The 17403-nt window shown below is 38.9% G+C and overlaps 1 protein-coding gene across 2 annotated transcripts in view; it reads right to left on the reverse strand.

Moving 5' to 3' along the window:
* Positions 1-17403, reverse strand: part of TM7SF3 (transmembrane 7 superfamily member 3) — a 36174-nt gene that overhangs the window by 12972 nt on the left and 5799 nt on the right. For both annotated transcript variants that reach the window (XM_001502786.6, XM_005610993.4), the window contains exons 2-6: positions 12528-12682; positions 9343-9493; positions 6478-6598; positions 5553-5724; positions 2128-2305 (exon numbers count right to left, since the gene is read on the reverse strand). In XM_001502786.6, coding sequence (XP_001502836.3) covers positions 2128-2305; positions 5553-5724; positions 6478-6598; positions 9343-9493; positions 12528-12682 — 777 coding nt within the window. The remainder of the gene's footprint in view (positions 1-2127; positions 2306-5552; positions 5725-6477; positions 6599-9342; positions 9494-12527; positions 12683-17403) is intronic.

Genomic DNA, 17403 nt, shown 5'->3' on the forward strand with positions numbered 1-17403 from the left:
ACAATCTGAACATGAAAATATAATGATAGTGACGGATTATAATCCAGAGAATTAAATAAGAATCCATGGGTTCATGTATATAAATAAATACACGACTAAATAAATAGGGGAGAAAGGAAAACTCTTCCTTACCACAGAATACCGACTAATAAACATAAAAGGAATGACGAAATTAGAAAAATGTCATTTGGCAACCACCTAATCATAAATGTTTCAGGGAAAGAAAGATCACGGGATGCTAAAACCAGCAAGTGAGAGTTTGAGAAGGGGACTCAAAATATCTCCCCAAAAGACACTTAAAAGGAAAAATAGTTACTTTACAATGGTTAGTGGCAGACACCACTAACCAAGTAATCAAGGTTACTACCACCAGTAATGGGAGAAATAGATACTATCAGGTACCTCCTAAGAGAGACACAACACCATTTCTTTTATATTTCTGCTGAAAATGGATAATCTGAATTTAACCATGAAGAAATATCAGACAAACTCAAATTGAGGACATTCTCAAAAAATAAATAGCTCATATTCCTAAAAAAAAAAAAAGGTCAAGGTCTTACAAGACAGAAACAGATTGAGGCGTTTTTTTCAGATTATAGAAGGCTAAAGAGACATGCCAGTTAAATGCAATGTGTGATCCTCAAGTGGACCCTGAACAAGGAAAAAAACATCTTTTTTTGCTTATAAAAGACATTAATGGAATAATTAGTGAAATTTGATCTGTAGATTAAACAATAGGACTGTATCATTGTTGATTTTGATAATTTTACTACTTTATGTAGGGAAATAGAATTATTTGAGGACAAAAAGGTGTTTATGTCTGCAACTGACTCTTAAATGGTTCAGAGAATAAAAGAGTTATGTGTGTATATATATATATATATATATATATATATATACACACACACATATATAAATATATAGCTATAGCTATAGAAAGAGAGAGAGAACAAAAAGCAAACAGCAGGGGCTGGCCCAGAGGCATAGTGGTTAAGTTGCATGCTCCACTTCGGTGGCACAGGCTGCACGGACCTACCTGCCACTCACCAAGCCATGCTGTAGGAGTATCCCACATACAAAACAGAGGAAGATTTGCACGGATATTAGCTCAGGGACAATCTTCCTCAAGCCAAAAAGGGGAGGATTAGCAGCAGATGTTAGCTCAGTGCCAATCTTCCTCATCAAAAAAAGAAACAGCACAATACATTAACTAACATTTGAGGAACCTGGGTGAAGATTATGCAGAAATTCTTTGTACTATTTTTCCATCTTTTCTATGAAACTATTTCAAAATAAAATATTCAACACACACACACACAGAATGATCTTTCAACACCTCCACTGCCACCATTCTATCCAAACCACAGTCATCTCTCACCTGGATTACCACAATGGCCTCCTCATCAACAATCTCAATTTGCCCTCATCCTTTCTCAAAAAAGCAGCCAGAGTGATCCCATTAAAATGTAAGTCAGATCACAGCACCATTTGCTGAAACCCTCCAATGCCTATTCATTTCACTCCAAACAAAAGCTAACACCCATACCATGACCTACAAGGCTGCCTCTGAGCTGCTGGCCCCAGCATCTCGCGCCTTCCTCAGTCTCCTCCAGCCACTGTCCTCCCTGCACTTCCTCAAATTCAGCAGGCAGGCTCCCAGCGGAGGGCCTTTGCACTGGCTGCCCGGGTCCCCCAGACATGTGCATGGCTCCCTGCCTTGCCTCGAGTCTTTACTCAAATGTGACCCTCCCAGCAAGGACTTCCCTGGCCAGGCTATCTCAAGTTCTTCTCTCACTACCATTTGTCATCTTCATTTCCTACTTAATTTTTGCTTCTTAGCACCCATCACTCTCTCACATATTGTAGGTTTTATAAATTTATCTTGTCTAATGCATCTCTCCCACTAAAACAGAAGCTCCAGGAGGGCAGATACTTTGTCTGTTTTGTTCCCTGCTGTATCCTAATGCCTAGAACAGACAGTGGGATAATGTCAGGGCTCAAAAGGCATTTGTTGAATGAATGAAGAGTAGACAAAAGCATTTCTTCATATTCTCAAGTTCTGTATTAGCTGATAGAGATCTACAAAGCCAAAGAAAAAACTTGCAAAGTCTAAATCCACATACTCACCAAGGGAAGAACAATTTCCCTCCGTTTCCTCAAAGCTGCAAGCGTAAGTGTGAGCCGGAACATAAGCAGCAGATGTATTTAGAAATGGGTCCCAGACAATGACATTATAAATGACACCTTGTCCCCGGAGGGAGGAGAAGGAAACACTTGTCTTATCATTAGCTGTTAGGGTAACCACCTGAAGCCAAAAACAAAGCATGATTCATGTTTAGATTACAAAAAAAAGCTATCCTATTATAATCCCACCTACATGGGATATTAAATTGTACTACTACATTATAATTCTTGTTTAAAATATAGACCAACCCATTTAGCTTTGGCAAAAGATTGTTCTACAGTTTGTATGGACTAATATAAACAAGTTCTTACACAAAATGCTTCCAAAGTTTTTTAAGTAATTTAAGTAAAATATGATGTAAGTAACATGTCAATGCTAGTTAGAACAAAGCAAAAAAAAAATATTTTATCATCTGCTATACTGTAAACAACCTAAGGGCAGGAATCTTATTTATCTTGCACACTAGTTTTACGCAGCACAAAGGAAGTGTTCAAAAAATGTCAGCTACTATTGCTAGCTACAGAGCTGACGTAGACAAAATCTGTTAACATCTCATAGAGAGGACCCACTTATTTTGTCTAACAGGCTCTGAAATAAGAAAACATCATTATGCAGTAATCCTTAACTCCAAAAATTCCCTTTTAAAGGTTGTTTTTCAGATAGGTGATACATTTAATAGGAGAAACAAAAGCCCTATACAGCCATAATACACAGATACGTTCCTACTAATAGAAGGGAGAAAATTAATTATTAGAGTTTCAGGAGTAAATAATTATGAGACTTTTAGAAGACTTCTGCTGTTTAAAAATATTGCTTAGCTTTCCACAGTATGTTTTCTGGACAAAGGATTGCACAAGTTCAACAAAACATTAACATTATCTCCTACTCTGCCAAGTTTCTATTACAAAATGTTCAACCTTAAAGAGATGTTGAAAGAATAATACAATGAATAAGCTACATACCACCACTTAGATGTGACGATTGTGAATATGTTACCATATTTGCTTTTCTACCCCTCCCGCCTTCTCCTCACTGCCCTATTTTTCCTGCTGAACCATTTTTAAGTTACAGATAATCATGACATTTCATTTCTAAATACTTCAGCATATATGTCGTAAAACAGTGTTTCTCAAACTTAATGTGCCCATGAACCACTGGGTGAGCTTGTTAAAATTCAGACCCTGATTCTGTCGGTCAGAGGAGGCACCCAAGATTCTGCTTTTCTAACAATCTCTCAGGTGATGCCAACGCTACGTGCTCATCTACCACACTTTGAGGAGCAAGGCACTAAGTATAAGCATATTCTCCTATATACCCACAATACCTTAGCTCACCTGACAAAATTAATAATTTTTACCATACAATACACAGCCCACATTAAGATTTTCCCAAGTGGCTTTTATAGCTTTTCTCCCCCTTAACTGAGATCCTACCAAGTTACACGCATAGGGTTTATCTCTAATCTCTTTAACCTAGAACAGTCCTCAACACCCTCTCCCACCGACCCAATGACTTCTTTAGAGATTAAAAGCAGTTGTCTTACAGAATATTCCACAATCTGGATTTTGTGCTCAAGATGCCTAAATTGTACTTTTATCCCTTGTATTTCCCGTAAACAGGAACTCAGACTGAATTCAGGTTAAACGTGTCTTGTTAGAATACCCCATAGGTGACGGTGATAATATCAGACCGCATTCCCATGAGCACATAGTGCAGGCTGACCCGCTATCAATGAAGATAGCTTTGACCACACGGATACGGTAGAGACCATCAGATTACTCCACTCGAAAAGTAGTTTTCCCTTTACAGTTAGAATTAACCTGACGATGCTCTTTGGGCATCCTGGGAATATCCTGTCCCCCGAAAATCTTTCACCTGATGATCCTTGCCTGAATTATTTCACTGAGGGTCACAAAAGGGTGATTTTCTAATTCTATAATTTCTCCTACATTTATTAGCTGGCATTCTTTGGTTAAAAAAAGCCTTCTCTCATCAACTGGAGCTGAATTACAGTTCTTTAAAAAAGGCAGGGCAAATTCCTTGCCTTTATCAATTTTCAGAGTAATTTGGTATGAATCTTTTCCATTGGTAGCAGCTGAGGAGTTTTCTTTTACTTTTTTTTTGGTATTAGTATAGACTTGTTTTTATTTATTCAACACTTACAATCAATCATTATTCTTTTTAACGACTGAATTGTCCCAAAGTGGGCCAGTGCGAGCCTCTTCGAACAGGCTCCAGAGTCTTTCCGACACCCTATCATCAGTCAGTGCGGGTTTCCTTGCCTTCTGGCACACCAACATTCTAACTCTTAACTAAAAGTTTAAAAAGTAACCTAAAAAGACCCTGTTATATGAGATCTTATATTCTCCATGAGAATAAAAATGGTCTTGAAAATTTCCTATCTGAAAAGGCAACTGACAACTTTTCCAACAGAGCCTCCTAATTTGTGAATAAGCACAATGAGTTTTCTTGTACAGGGCTTCCTCTCAGCATGGGGCAATGACATCTTGGGTGACACAGCAACAAAATGAGATCCTGCTCTGAGATACATATAGGCTAATCACCTATGCCCCGTTTTAATCCCTTCCTTCTACATAATCTGGTGATCTCTCGACCTTCTGGGAAGAATCAGAACAGTCCAGAAAAACTCTACTCATTAACCATCAGACTGAAGGAGGACCTGGTATATTAGACTGCCATCAGGCACATTTCAAGACACAAAGATAAAATCTTCCCCTCCACAAAAGTAATCTACAGCAGTGAGTCTCAAATTTTAAGATGCATAGGAATCACCTGGGGAATTTATCAAACGCAAATTCTGATTCAGTAGGTCTTGGTGGAGCCTAAGTCTGCAACTCTAACAAACTTCCAGGTGATGCCAAAGCTGCTGGCCCATAGCCCACACGTGGAGTAGCAAGAGTTTACAGGGATGCAAAAGCTCAGAGAAAACTTTTGCTCCAAGTTAGAGACTTTGAGTTTGGGTTTAAATATTAATGCCAATGAGTAAATCCTTAAACAGTTTCTGATTATTTCTCAAAACACTATAACCTTTATACTTGCCAAAAGTGTTTAATAGCTATGGGAGTACATGGAAATTACCACCCACTTCCATCCAAGATTACCAGGTGTTAGATGTGGCTGTGACTAAAACATAACAATTTACACACCTCTCTTCAAAGGCCAACATCACTTTGGGTTATCACTAGCAAAGACTCTCAAGATGACAACAAAATAAAAGAGAATAAAGAGATAATCCCAGAAAGATCAAGAAAACAATAAAGGAAGAAGCTCCTGGTAGCTTCTCCCCTTCTCAACTGTTATAAAGGTGTCAGAAGCTGGCCACACAAACCACGAGAATCCAATTTACCTTGATAGCATTGGCCATCACCTGAGGCACTTCGGCCATCCTCTGCAGATGCTGTAGCAACCCCTCCTCAGTGAGGTCATTCTCGGGCAGGAAATACTGATAGACATCATACTGCAACCTCCACCTAGAGTCCCGGCCCGTCCCAACGTCACATGGTGGAGGATCTGTACCTCTAGAATCAACAACAAAAATGAGTATCAATCTCTTGTGATACAAGTTCCATCTACAAAACGGAACAAAAAACTCAAATTGCAACTTCTGCAACAACGAATTCAATTTTGGCACTATCGTAAAAGCCACACACTGAGGGGCAGTATGGTTAAATAACCGGATGTTGATGTCAGTCAGGCCTAGACTCAAATGCCAGCTTCACCATTTGTTAGCTGTGCATCTGTGGGCAAGTCACTTAATCTCAATAACCGGTAGGGAATCTCTCTGTAAATAAGAACAATTGCCCCTTCTTCATAAAATTATTAGGATTAAATGACAAAACAGCATACAGCAGTCCGCACGGTGGATAATGCATATGTGGGCATTCAAATGTTGCTTAAATGTTAGTTATCATTACTATTAAAGTAGAAACTAAGGCAGAGTCTTAATTCAAATAATAAAATCTTTACAAAAATAAAAGGGTGCTTCACGGCTCCAGAATGTTTTCTATATTTAAAACTCCAGAAGCTAAGAGGTATTTCTAAGTTCATAACAAAGACTCAACATCTGGCTCTTTATAAGAATGCAGGAAAACAATATTAACTGTAAATGACAGCTCGACTATTAGTAACAATGTTTAAATTACTTCCATTCCAAAAAAAAATAAGCCACTCAATTTTACTAAGAAGAACTATGGATTTTGAGAGAGTTCACACAATAGCAGTCATGCGCGTCCTAAAAAAAAGCAGTTTTAGGAGATAAGAGGTCGACATACCTCGCGTAGCCTAGGTTTGCTGGGGCAAATTTGATAGTTGTTTCAAAGAAATTATACTCCAAGTAAATATTAGGATCAATGTCTAAATCAAACTCCAAATTACAGCCTCCAGGGATAGGATCTGGATGAAACATAAAGAAGTTACTCGACAGACAATTCTTATAGATTTAAATCATACCCAGAAAAACAGAACTCTATTCTTACAAGAACTTCCCATACAGAAGTTAAATAAATACAGAGCTTCTGGTTTATTATTCTACCTCATGAACTGAGGTTAAAGAGACTAAAGTTCACTGAGGTTAAAGGCTCCTGAACAGGGGTCAGCAAACCCTTTCTGCAAAGGGCCAGATGGTGAATATTTTAGGCCTTGCAGGACTGAAGGTGTCTGTGGCAACTACTCCACCCCGCCCGCATGGCAGGAAAGCAGCCTTAGACAATAGGTAAGCAGATGGGCATGGCTGTGTTCCAATGAGACCACACACAAAACAGGCAGCAAGCTGGATTCCGCTCATAGGCTGTAGTTTGCCAGCCTCTGCTACAGAGTGACAAGATCACAAGAGAGAGGGAGATTCTTAAGCTGGGGTCCAAGAATGGGTTTCAGGGCCTCCATGAACACCCTAAAATTGTATGCCAAATGCTGAACTTGTGTATGCCCCTAGGGAGAGAAGTTTTTATTAGATATTTGGGGTCCATGACCCCACAAAAGAGCTTAAGAACCCAGGGACAGAGGAAAAAAACGCTGCCAAAGAGAAAAGGAACTCTCTGGGTGATAGAGGAAGGGGTGTCCACTTTTCACATGCTTCTTTCAACAGGGAGAAAGATGGTGTCATCTTCACTGCTGGAAGAGTCTTTGTGTATATATAAAAGAGTAAAAATAAAAGACCTCAAGAAACCCAAGACCATGTACGGGAATAGCATTTGGGTGTTTTAACTAAACACAAAATAAATTGGGGGTATTTAATTTACATTAATAATGTGGCTAAAACAGCTCCTCTTTTATTAGGAATCCTATTAGTGACTTTTAAGCATGGCAAAACTTAAAGAAGTCACTTAACATTAGTTCAACTCCATATGAAGAGCTACATATGGTGGACTCAAGTGGACAGGCTGAGATAAGACAGAACAAGGTAAACCAATTTAAAGATTTATAAGATCTCAATTTCATACACTCATCAAATCATTCCCACAGTTGGTCTTAGTTTCCATAAATTGTTGGAATTCTAGCGGTTTGGTCTCCCCTTGCCAGATTTGGAATGGAGATACCCGGTGCACATGTATATTTCAAAATCATGTAGAATCTTCCTCAAAATTCTGTGCTCTTCTTCCATACTCTTTTGCTGCCTTTACAAATATTTACCACACCTGAGAAAATGATACGTATTGTAACTGAAGCTCCACTGTTCGTAATTTTTCTTTGTACGCTGTCCTTGATGGAAGCTTGAAGTCTATGGTTTTTTTAATCAAGTAATTACCCTTTTGCCACAGATAATGTTTTCTTTCCTCAACTCCAGTCCCTTCTTGGATTCTACCTCCTTTACTAGCTATCGCTCCCTCTCCTTCCCCTCACCACCAAACTTGAAGAGTAGTCTAAACCTTCTCACTTCACCTTCACACCTCAATCACCGTAATCTAGTTTTCATCCCTATTGCGTCTCTAAAATGACTCTCATTAAAGGCCACCACTGACTCCTAATTGCGCCATCACATGGACACTTTCAGTCCCTTCTCCTGACCTCTCTGCAGTGTCTTTCACCACTCCTTCTTAGGCAGAACCTCCAGGCTCTTCTCTGACCTCCCTGACCACTCCTTACTCTTATGCTCATCCCTCAGCAGTTAGCATCCCCCAGAAACAGTGCCTGGAATGTGGGGAGCACTAGGACAGTATCTGCTGTTATTTTCCCCCCTAAATCTATAAACACGTCTGAACAATCTCACTCACTTCGTTGCTTTTAGTAACAGCTATTTAGTCGGATAGCTAACCTTACCTCTCTACTCCAGGCCCTTATTTTAAACTGCCTACTGTGCATTTCCATCCAGGGTCTCAGATTCACTGTGACCCAAACTGAAGTCACCATCTACTCCACCCCAAACCCCCAACCAGCCAGCGTTACAACACCCCATCTCCATGCCTATTTTGTATCACTATCTTCCAGCTGTCCAAATGGGAAGCCTATTCTCCCCTCTCTTATAATCCAGAACTAGTAGTCATTACGTCTTACCAATTCTACCCTCCAAATATCTCGACTCCAGCCCCTCTTCTCTATCTCTCCTCTCGTGGCCTCTGTTCAGATCCTCACTTCGTACTTTGAGCCCTCCATTGCGTGCTGAGTCCTGACTCTGCCATGCCCTCTCCCATCCACTCTCCACACTGCTTCTAGAGTTACCTTTGTAAGAGATGAAATGCATCACATCATTCCTCTGCTCAAAAACTCTACGCTTCCTCAGAACCAACCTCAGGATAGAACGCAAACCTCAAATTGTATACGAGGTATTTCACACTCTGGTTCCACCCACATCCACTACTCCAAACACTCCATTCTTTTCCCATGCCTCCATGATGGGAAACTTACTGCCTCCTCTGCCTAGAATAACCAACTAAAATGTTAAGGACTAAGTCTTGCCTCTCTGTTACTGCTTCTCCAAGGACTCCTTAAGTGTTTTTCAAATGAATAAACTATTTTCCTACTCCCTAACTGGGCTATTTAATCATCGTGCTAAATCTCTGGCTCCCTTGCTAGTAAAACTTTTCTGATGCAATAAATTGTACTTGTAATACACTTTCAATAGGATTATAGTTTTCCCTAAATTTTCATAAACAAGTCCCACATTCTGGAGAGTAACAGGGTGCCCAAGACAGAAGGGTTACCTCTTCCTGAGTAGGAGAGTGGGATGGCCACATTTTGCACAGGTTCAGCATCTAAGGTCTCCAAGTACCAAGTGCACATACTCTGCTCTGGTCTAAGAATGAAAACCAGCCCTTTGTCAGTGCCTGTTCCCGAAGTATTGGGCAAGGGAGTCTGCAGTAGGAAAAGAGTCATCATGAATAGGGAGTTGAGCAAAATATTTACTGCAGAGTTGCTCTAGTATGCACACCCTATTCCAAATCTTCTCAAAACAAATAGCAAAAAACCCAGACATTCCTTAGATAATTAAAGAATTCTTTTCACCTCCATGTGCAGGTGCCCACACACACACAGAACTATTTAAAATATATGATCTTTGATCAGGAACGTCAGATGCACAGGGAAATTCCTAAGCTTTTCAATTCTCCCCAAATTAAGGTTTATTACTTCAAATACTAAGACTACCAAGAGAAAAACATGAGCCCTGCTCCCAAGCAGTTCAGTTTTTGCAAAGTTTGTGTTTTTTTTGAGGAAGACTAGCCCTGAGCTAACATCTGCCAATCCTCCTCTTTTTGCTGAGTAAGACTGGTCCTGAGCTAACATCCAAGCCCATCTTCCTCTACTTTATATGTGGGACGCCTGCCACAGCATGGTTTGCCAAGCAGTGCCATGTCTGCACCCGGGATTTGACCCGGCGAACCCAGGGCCGCCGAAGTGCAACGTGCACACTTAACCGCTGGAGTTGACACATTATAAACCACGCGTAAAGCGCACTGTTGGAGAAGTTTTGACATATGTAGACCCCTGTGAAACCATCAGCACAACCAGATGGTGAACACACATATCACCCACTCTGCGTTTCTCTCTGACCCTTCCTGACCTTTCTCCACTCTACCATCCCCCACCCCTACCTGCTTGGAATGCTTTTTGGATAATAAAATGCAAAGTTAAAAAGTAACAGATCCAGAGTGTTTTCTTCAAACTAAGGAAATGAGAAGAAAAAAGTGCCAGTTGGGTTTCACTTTGACAAGCATAAGGGAGAACGACCCAAATACTAATGAACAAATAGAGAGTCGACAGCTTCAAAGAACCAAGTGCCATGATGACCCCAAAAATCCAAAGTGCCACAGTGCCTCAGGTTGGGCACAGGGGACAGAAGCAGTTCTCTTCACACAGGCCACTCATTTCTAGAGCTGTGTGCAGTTCTGGTTGCCATCTTCCCATAAATACAGTGAGAACCAAAGGCAGTCCAAGAAAGAAACATTACTATAATTAAGGATAACTAAGATCCTTTCCACGTGAAAACTGAGGCCCAAGATGCTGTTCATCCAGACCACTTCTGTCACATTAGCTATGCTGACATCCCTTTATCCAAGCTCCGCTTCCTCAGATGTAAAATGGGCATTGGAAGTACTGTGTTGAGCTGTCATAAGAAGTAAATTAACTCCCTGGAAAACCAAACACAGGGGTTTCTAACAAGGGGCCGAAGAGGCCCATTGAGTGTCCAGAGGTTCCTACGAAATTATACAAATATATACATCCATTTTGCCAGACAGAGAGTCCAGAGATTTCAGCAGATGTCCCCAGGAGCTTAAGCACCACTGGTCTAGCACATCATACGCCTGCAATAAATATAAATGCCTTTTTTCCCCATCCTTTCTCTTCCTTCAAATGTTGTCTTTGCTGCGATGTTATTAAGAAGGAAATCGTCTATGTGCCATTTTCCTATGTCTCCTAGGTAAGGGCCTGAATAGGAAGATTCCTTTTGAATTTAGTGCCAGAAAAAACTTGGCTTCCTTTGAGGAACTGGCATGTTTCTTCCCTCTAACCAAGTTATAAAATTTAACATGCTTTGATTTCTGCACTGTCTGCAAAGAACTCGGGCAAAAATCAATATACGGGTCAAAGGCACTGTTGTCTCTTCAACTAACAGAATTGATTCCTTTCTCTTTTCTTTGGTTGAACTCTTCTATTTCTAGTCTATTAAACTACCACACATCCACACTCACACCCACACATAATTTCAAAACCTTCATGCTAGGGGCAGGAAGGCAGGAATAAAAAAATACAAAATACTTAGTTTGAAAGATATTATGACCAATGCCTATAAAATATATAAGAATTGGGGGGCCAGCCTGGTGGTGTAGTGGTTAGGTTTGCATGCTCCAATTTGGGAGCCCAAGGTTTGCAGGTTCGGATCCTGGACGCGGACCTACACAGCATTCATCAAACCATGCTGTGGCAGCATCCCATATACAAAATAGAGGAAGACTGACACAGATGTTTGTGCAGGGACAATCTTCCTCAAGCAAAAAGAAGAAGATTGGCAATGGATGTTAGTTCAGGGCCAATCTTCCTCACCAAAAAAAAAAAAAACAACACCCCCCCAAAAAAATATATATATAGACTTACATATATATATTTATACATATATATATATATAAGAACTGGATTTAGACAGCTTTGTTTAGCAAATTCCAGAATATTCTAAGCTAGGATTAGGACAAATAAAAGTACAACTTCATAGAGTTAAATTCATTTATTAGTCCAAAGGGTCATACTGGCTAAATATAAACAGACTTGTAAAAGTTTAACATAAACAGCAGGTCCTTAATAGCTTAAACTAACCCAGAGTATCTGAAAAACTTCCCAAAGCTGAGGCTGAGGTTAAGGGTTTTAGTGAAGATCTCTGTAGGGTCCTAACTGCTGCTGGAGGCATAGCCCTGGGCTGGATGAACAGAATGTTAGGATTCTTTTGTTTCCACGAGACTCTGAAGAATAAAGTTGACTGTGTGGGGATTTTAGTAAACTTCAACACTTAAATGGCTGGAACAACAATGGAAAACTATTAAAATGTATTCTTAGGTAAAACCCATTAAGGACCCAGTAGAGTAGGAAAAAAAGGTGGGAAATCATGAGGAAAATTTAACTGCAGAGACACTCGGTACGGGTCACCCTCCCTGAATGCTCAGCCCTCTATCACCAGTCACATGTCACCTCTTTCAGTCAGGTGTCACCAGACTCCAGAAAGGCCTGAGATACTCACCGCCTAGCCACTCTCCATCACTAACCTGACAGGCCCCAATCTTGATTTTTAATTTAAGACATGAAGTCAAACATCAAGAGACATCAAATTCTAATATTTATACTAAATACAAGACCCCCAAATATGAGAACAGTTTTTATGGAAATAATTCTTTGTACTTACCTTAGAAAAAGAAATTGTTGTATTCTGATACTGGGAGTGTATTTGGAAAATAAGAAAAGTCACATTGCTGGAAATATGACGTAAAATAGCTTCCTCTGGAAAGGGCCTGTTGAGCTCGAAGTATCTAAATGTCCCCATAGAAAATTCAAGAAGACCTACAATGGCAGACACATTTCATTGTAACATTTGTACTTCTAATAGCAGTTTGTAGAAATCGCATACATAAATGAACACATACTATTAACTTAATCCTCAGAAAAACTCGCTGAGATAAATATTATTATTACTGTCCCCGTTTCACTGATGAGGACAATTAAGCTTAAAGAGGTGAAGCGCCCCACTCAGGGTGACTCAGCTAGCAAGTGGTGGAACCCAGACCTAAAATGGAGAAAAGGTATTTCAAAAGATGTGAACAATACTTGAAGTGCTGCCGACTCTCAAGGTGCTCGGCTCCCAGAGGCCAGATTTCCCCATCTGGGAGCAGCAATAACAATTCCAAAAGGAACAGAGTCCTTGAATTTAAGGATTAACAACTCTGGGGAGCTACCAGCAATGGTGAATGCATTGATATTAAAGAACAGTACGATCTAGTGAATTCTGTAGTCAGTCCAGCCTGGAGAGACACAGGTGGCTTCAATTTTATCGCGCCATTTACTAGCTGTTTGATCTCAGCCAAGTTACTTAATTCTCTTAAACCTCCACTTCTTCATCTGTTAAATGGGACTGTATTAGCTAGCTTGCAAAGGAAGCTGCCATCAACATTGGCAAAAATGTCTGCTGAGTGCCCACACCAGGTACTTCACACACAGTAGTGAACCACAGGCATTTTGGAAAAAAGAGATGTTTAAGGATCAAGTTCAGGGTCCACAAAAAAGATCAGTCATAAGAGGATTTTTCCAGCACTTCATCTAGGCCTTTCCCATCTGTCTTCTTGCCTCCATTAGCTTGGCTGTGTTTGACTCACTCACTCTGCCCATGGTTCTCTGTGTGCCTTTCTCCCAGCTGCATACCAGTTTTCTTCTTCCAACCTAATTCTCCAATAATCCACTAAAAAGGCTGCTTTTACTTCTGTGTGGTCCTGGATTCCCCATCTCACCCCCTACCCTATAGTCAGTACGTCTCTGCATAAATAGCTTAAGAGCTCCCAAGCATTATGTAAGCAGTCTTGGAGGTTCAAACCTAAAAATAGGAAAAAAGAGATTTAAATTTAATATAAATGAAAAGGAGTTGATGAGGTAAAGATTATAATTCACCAGAGAACTTTTGTGGAATTATCATGTTTTATTTTAGAAGGAAATTAGAGTCAGTGGGTGGTAAAATAAAACACTCCAGACACTAAATAACTTCATAACTCATGCTTACGTAAGCTACACAAGGCTAATTTTCCCAAGAAGGCTAATTTTCAACACTTTCTTTTTTTTAACACAAGTATTCCATCTGGACGATTTAAAAAAACCCAAAAAACTATCAAGAATGGCTAACTAAGAAAGAAAGCCAAACAGAACATACAAATAATGTTAGGACTAGAATAAAGGTTACTCTCTATTAATTTTCCCCAAACTCCACAATGCTATTATATTACGTTCATAACTTAATGTATTTTAATTCATAGAAAAAAGGTTATTCGTGGTTATGACTTAATTTCTAAAAGTCCAGAGAACATTTTAATAACTGTAACAATGATAAATGAAGATGGTATATTTCCTTCTATTTATATAACCAGAAAAACAGCTTACCTTTTATGTGAAATAATACTCAAGCCAGAAGAGAGCTAAAATATGAGGGAGTGGCTAATAGAATCTGGGTAGGGAAGTCAGAAAATGTGGGGAGTTTTTTGGGGTTTTTTTAAAAGAGAAATAAGAAAAACAGTTTTTCTATTTCTCAGACCTTCCCATCATCATGATTATTTTATTAGAAAACCAAATTATATATAAAATTAAGTGGATCTCAGTAAAGGGCACTAAAAACATTTCATTTATTGCCTTAATTTTGGTCTCACTTGCCCTCCATCTTCCAAGTCTTAAAAATATCCACAAATTCTAGTCTGTGAAACTAAGAACACTATCATTTTCTTTTCCTAGAAATTAAGGATTTCCATCCCGTAACTGTTCAGAGCACTCAGCTTATTTACCATCCTGTCTTGTCTAGTTACATTTTCAATTTTTCTGTTTTCTTCAGCCCTCACACCCATTTTCTCTATTTGACAAACATTTATTAAGTACTTAAGGACTAGTCGCTCTGCCTACTGGATTGTGACCAACACTGGTACAAGGAGATTCATAAAAGTTATCCAAGACTTCTGTAATTATCACTTAAATTTGCCCTTAAATATATCTTAGAAACTGTTTTACTAATCTTTATGTCTATTTCCCATGACACGAACTTTGAATCAAAACACTACCCAGAAACTTTAAAAGCCCTGGAAGTGACTGAAGCTATCAACTAATGAAGTCTTGCTGGTAATCTTTTCTTAGTCTTCCCTTAACCTATCACATGGGGTGAAGATAAATCACAACTCAGAAATACTTGGAGAACCAAAACTTTCAGGGCTTTAAGACAGTAGGGAAAGACAGGACCATAGAAACTAAAATACATTATTAAACAACTGGTAACTTAAAATCAGTAGGGGTATTAAAAGTAGGTATTCCTGGGAATATATTTTAAGTGATTTTTCTTTTCTTTACACATTTCACTGTTTATCAAATTTCTTTAGTGATAGCGAGGTGCTCTTATCAGAAAGAAATTGCACAATTTGGAAAAAATCTCCATCTTTGATCGCGCTCAAAACACTGGCTCTATTTCAACTCTTCACATGAAACTTATAAAAAAGGGACACATGCTTCCCAGACAAAAAGATGACACTCTCCCAACACTTCTGTCATTTGTTTTGTTTTTTGCTTAAAATGGCAATATTTTTTTCAGATTATATTCCTTATTAAAGAAAGGTTAGAAAAATAGAGAAAGTTAATTCCTCCAGCAAGTATACTGTGCAGAAATAATCATTACTAACAGTTTGGTATATATCTTTCAGGATTTAGGCAGATATCAGCATGAGTATTTCTATGTAGATGGAAAAAGAAGGATACAAGTATGTTTGGTATAGCCTATTTAATAGATCTTAGATATCTTTCCACATCAACGTAGATATTCTAGCTTTACCATTTTAAAAACTATATAATATTCCATTCTGTGTATGTAACCATAATTATTCAATCAGTCCCCTGTTGATGAACATATAGGCCCTTACCATTCCAGCACGAATAAGAAATAGGAAATAAAATGGTTCTGTTTTTGTGAAAGATTATTCTAGAAGACACATCTATATCAAGCAATAAACCTACTTGAAAAGTGTTAACAGTGTAACAGATCGCCTTTGATCTTACACAGTCTGTTCTCATTAAGAAAATCAGGAATGAAAACAAACAGCCCCTGTGAGAGTATGTAATGATTTTAGGACCAAAACATTAAATGATAGTCTTTGCTTCTAACTTCTTCCTCAAGAACACCTGGTGTTTCAGAAAACAGTTACAACTTTCATCTGTTACCTCCTGGATTTCCCGAAAGCTACAGGAAGATGATGCCTCGCTAACCTTCCTTCCCAAAGCAAATGCCTGCAGCAAGAACCAGGAAGAAGACAGACAATAAGAGAGAGAGACACTGTAGACATTATTTTAAAAACTGGTCACTTGACAAAATAAATAAAGGTATCAAAAACAGGTACTTCTGGGGGTATATTTTAAAATGATTTTTTCTTTTCTTTATACATTTCCTTACTTTTCACATTTTCTATAGTGCTCCTGAGGTGTCATTATTAGAAAGAAATTCTAATACAATGGTTATCCACGTGGCTATGCATTACAATCATCCGGAGGTGCTTTTTAAAAAATATTGCTCTCTGGGCCCCTCTCCAGACCATTTAAATCAAAGTCCCTGGGATTAGGGTTCAAGTATCAGTTAAAGAACAAATATTTATTAAAATAACATGCATACAAAAGATTTTTATATAAAAGATGTCCACTGCACAGGGCTGGCCCAGTGGCACAGTGATTAAGTTCATGCACTCTGTTTCAGCAGCCCAGGGTTTGTGGGTTCAGATCCCAGGCACAGACCTACACACTCCTCATCAAGCCATGCTGAGGCGGCATCCCATATATAAAATGGAGGAAGACTGACAGATGTTAGCTCAGGGCCAATCTTCCTCACACACACACACACAAAAAGATGTTCACTGCAGTGTCATGTATAATGACAAAGACTGGAAAATCCAATCTAAGTCAGCAATAGTAAAATCTTTAAATAAATTGATATATTAATTTAAAAAAAAACAACATGCATACAGAGAAGTGCACCAAGTTTACACCGCCCGGTCAAGAAACAGCATTCTAGCATCTTAGAGGTCTTCCTGTGGCTCCTTCGAATCAGCATCTCTTTTCACCTCCCTAGAGGGAACTATGATCCCAAATTCTAACCCCATAGATGGGCTCTGCCTGGTTTCGAAATTTTATTAAATGGAATCAGACACCATGAATTATTTTGTGTCTAGCTTTTTAAAAATCAACACTGTATTTGTGAGATTCATCCCAGCTGCCATAGTAACCATAATTTATTCATTTTTCATTGTTGTACATTTCATGAAAGGAATATACCACAATTTATCTAGTCTTCTGTTAATGAATATTTGGATTATTTCTAGTTATTCTGAACAACTCCAAACTTTTTTTCTACATGTCGTTTGGTACACATATGTACATATTTCTATTGGGTAGAACCTAAGAGTAGAATTACCAGGTAATAGGGTATACTTATGTTCAGCTTTAGTAGATACTGCCAAACAGTTATCCCTCATGGTTTTGCCAATTTACCCCCTATCAACTTC

This window comes from Equus caballus, chromosome 6, assembly GCF_041296265.1.
Source record: "Equus caballus isolate H_3958 breed thoroughbred chromosome 6, TB-T2T, whole genome shotgun sequence".
Lineage (NCBI taxonomy): Eukaryota > Metazoa > Chordata > Mammalia > Perissodactyla > Equidae > Equus > Equus caballus.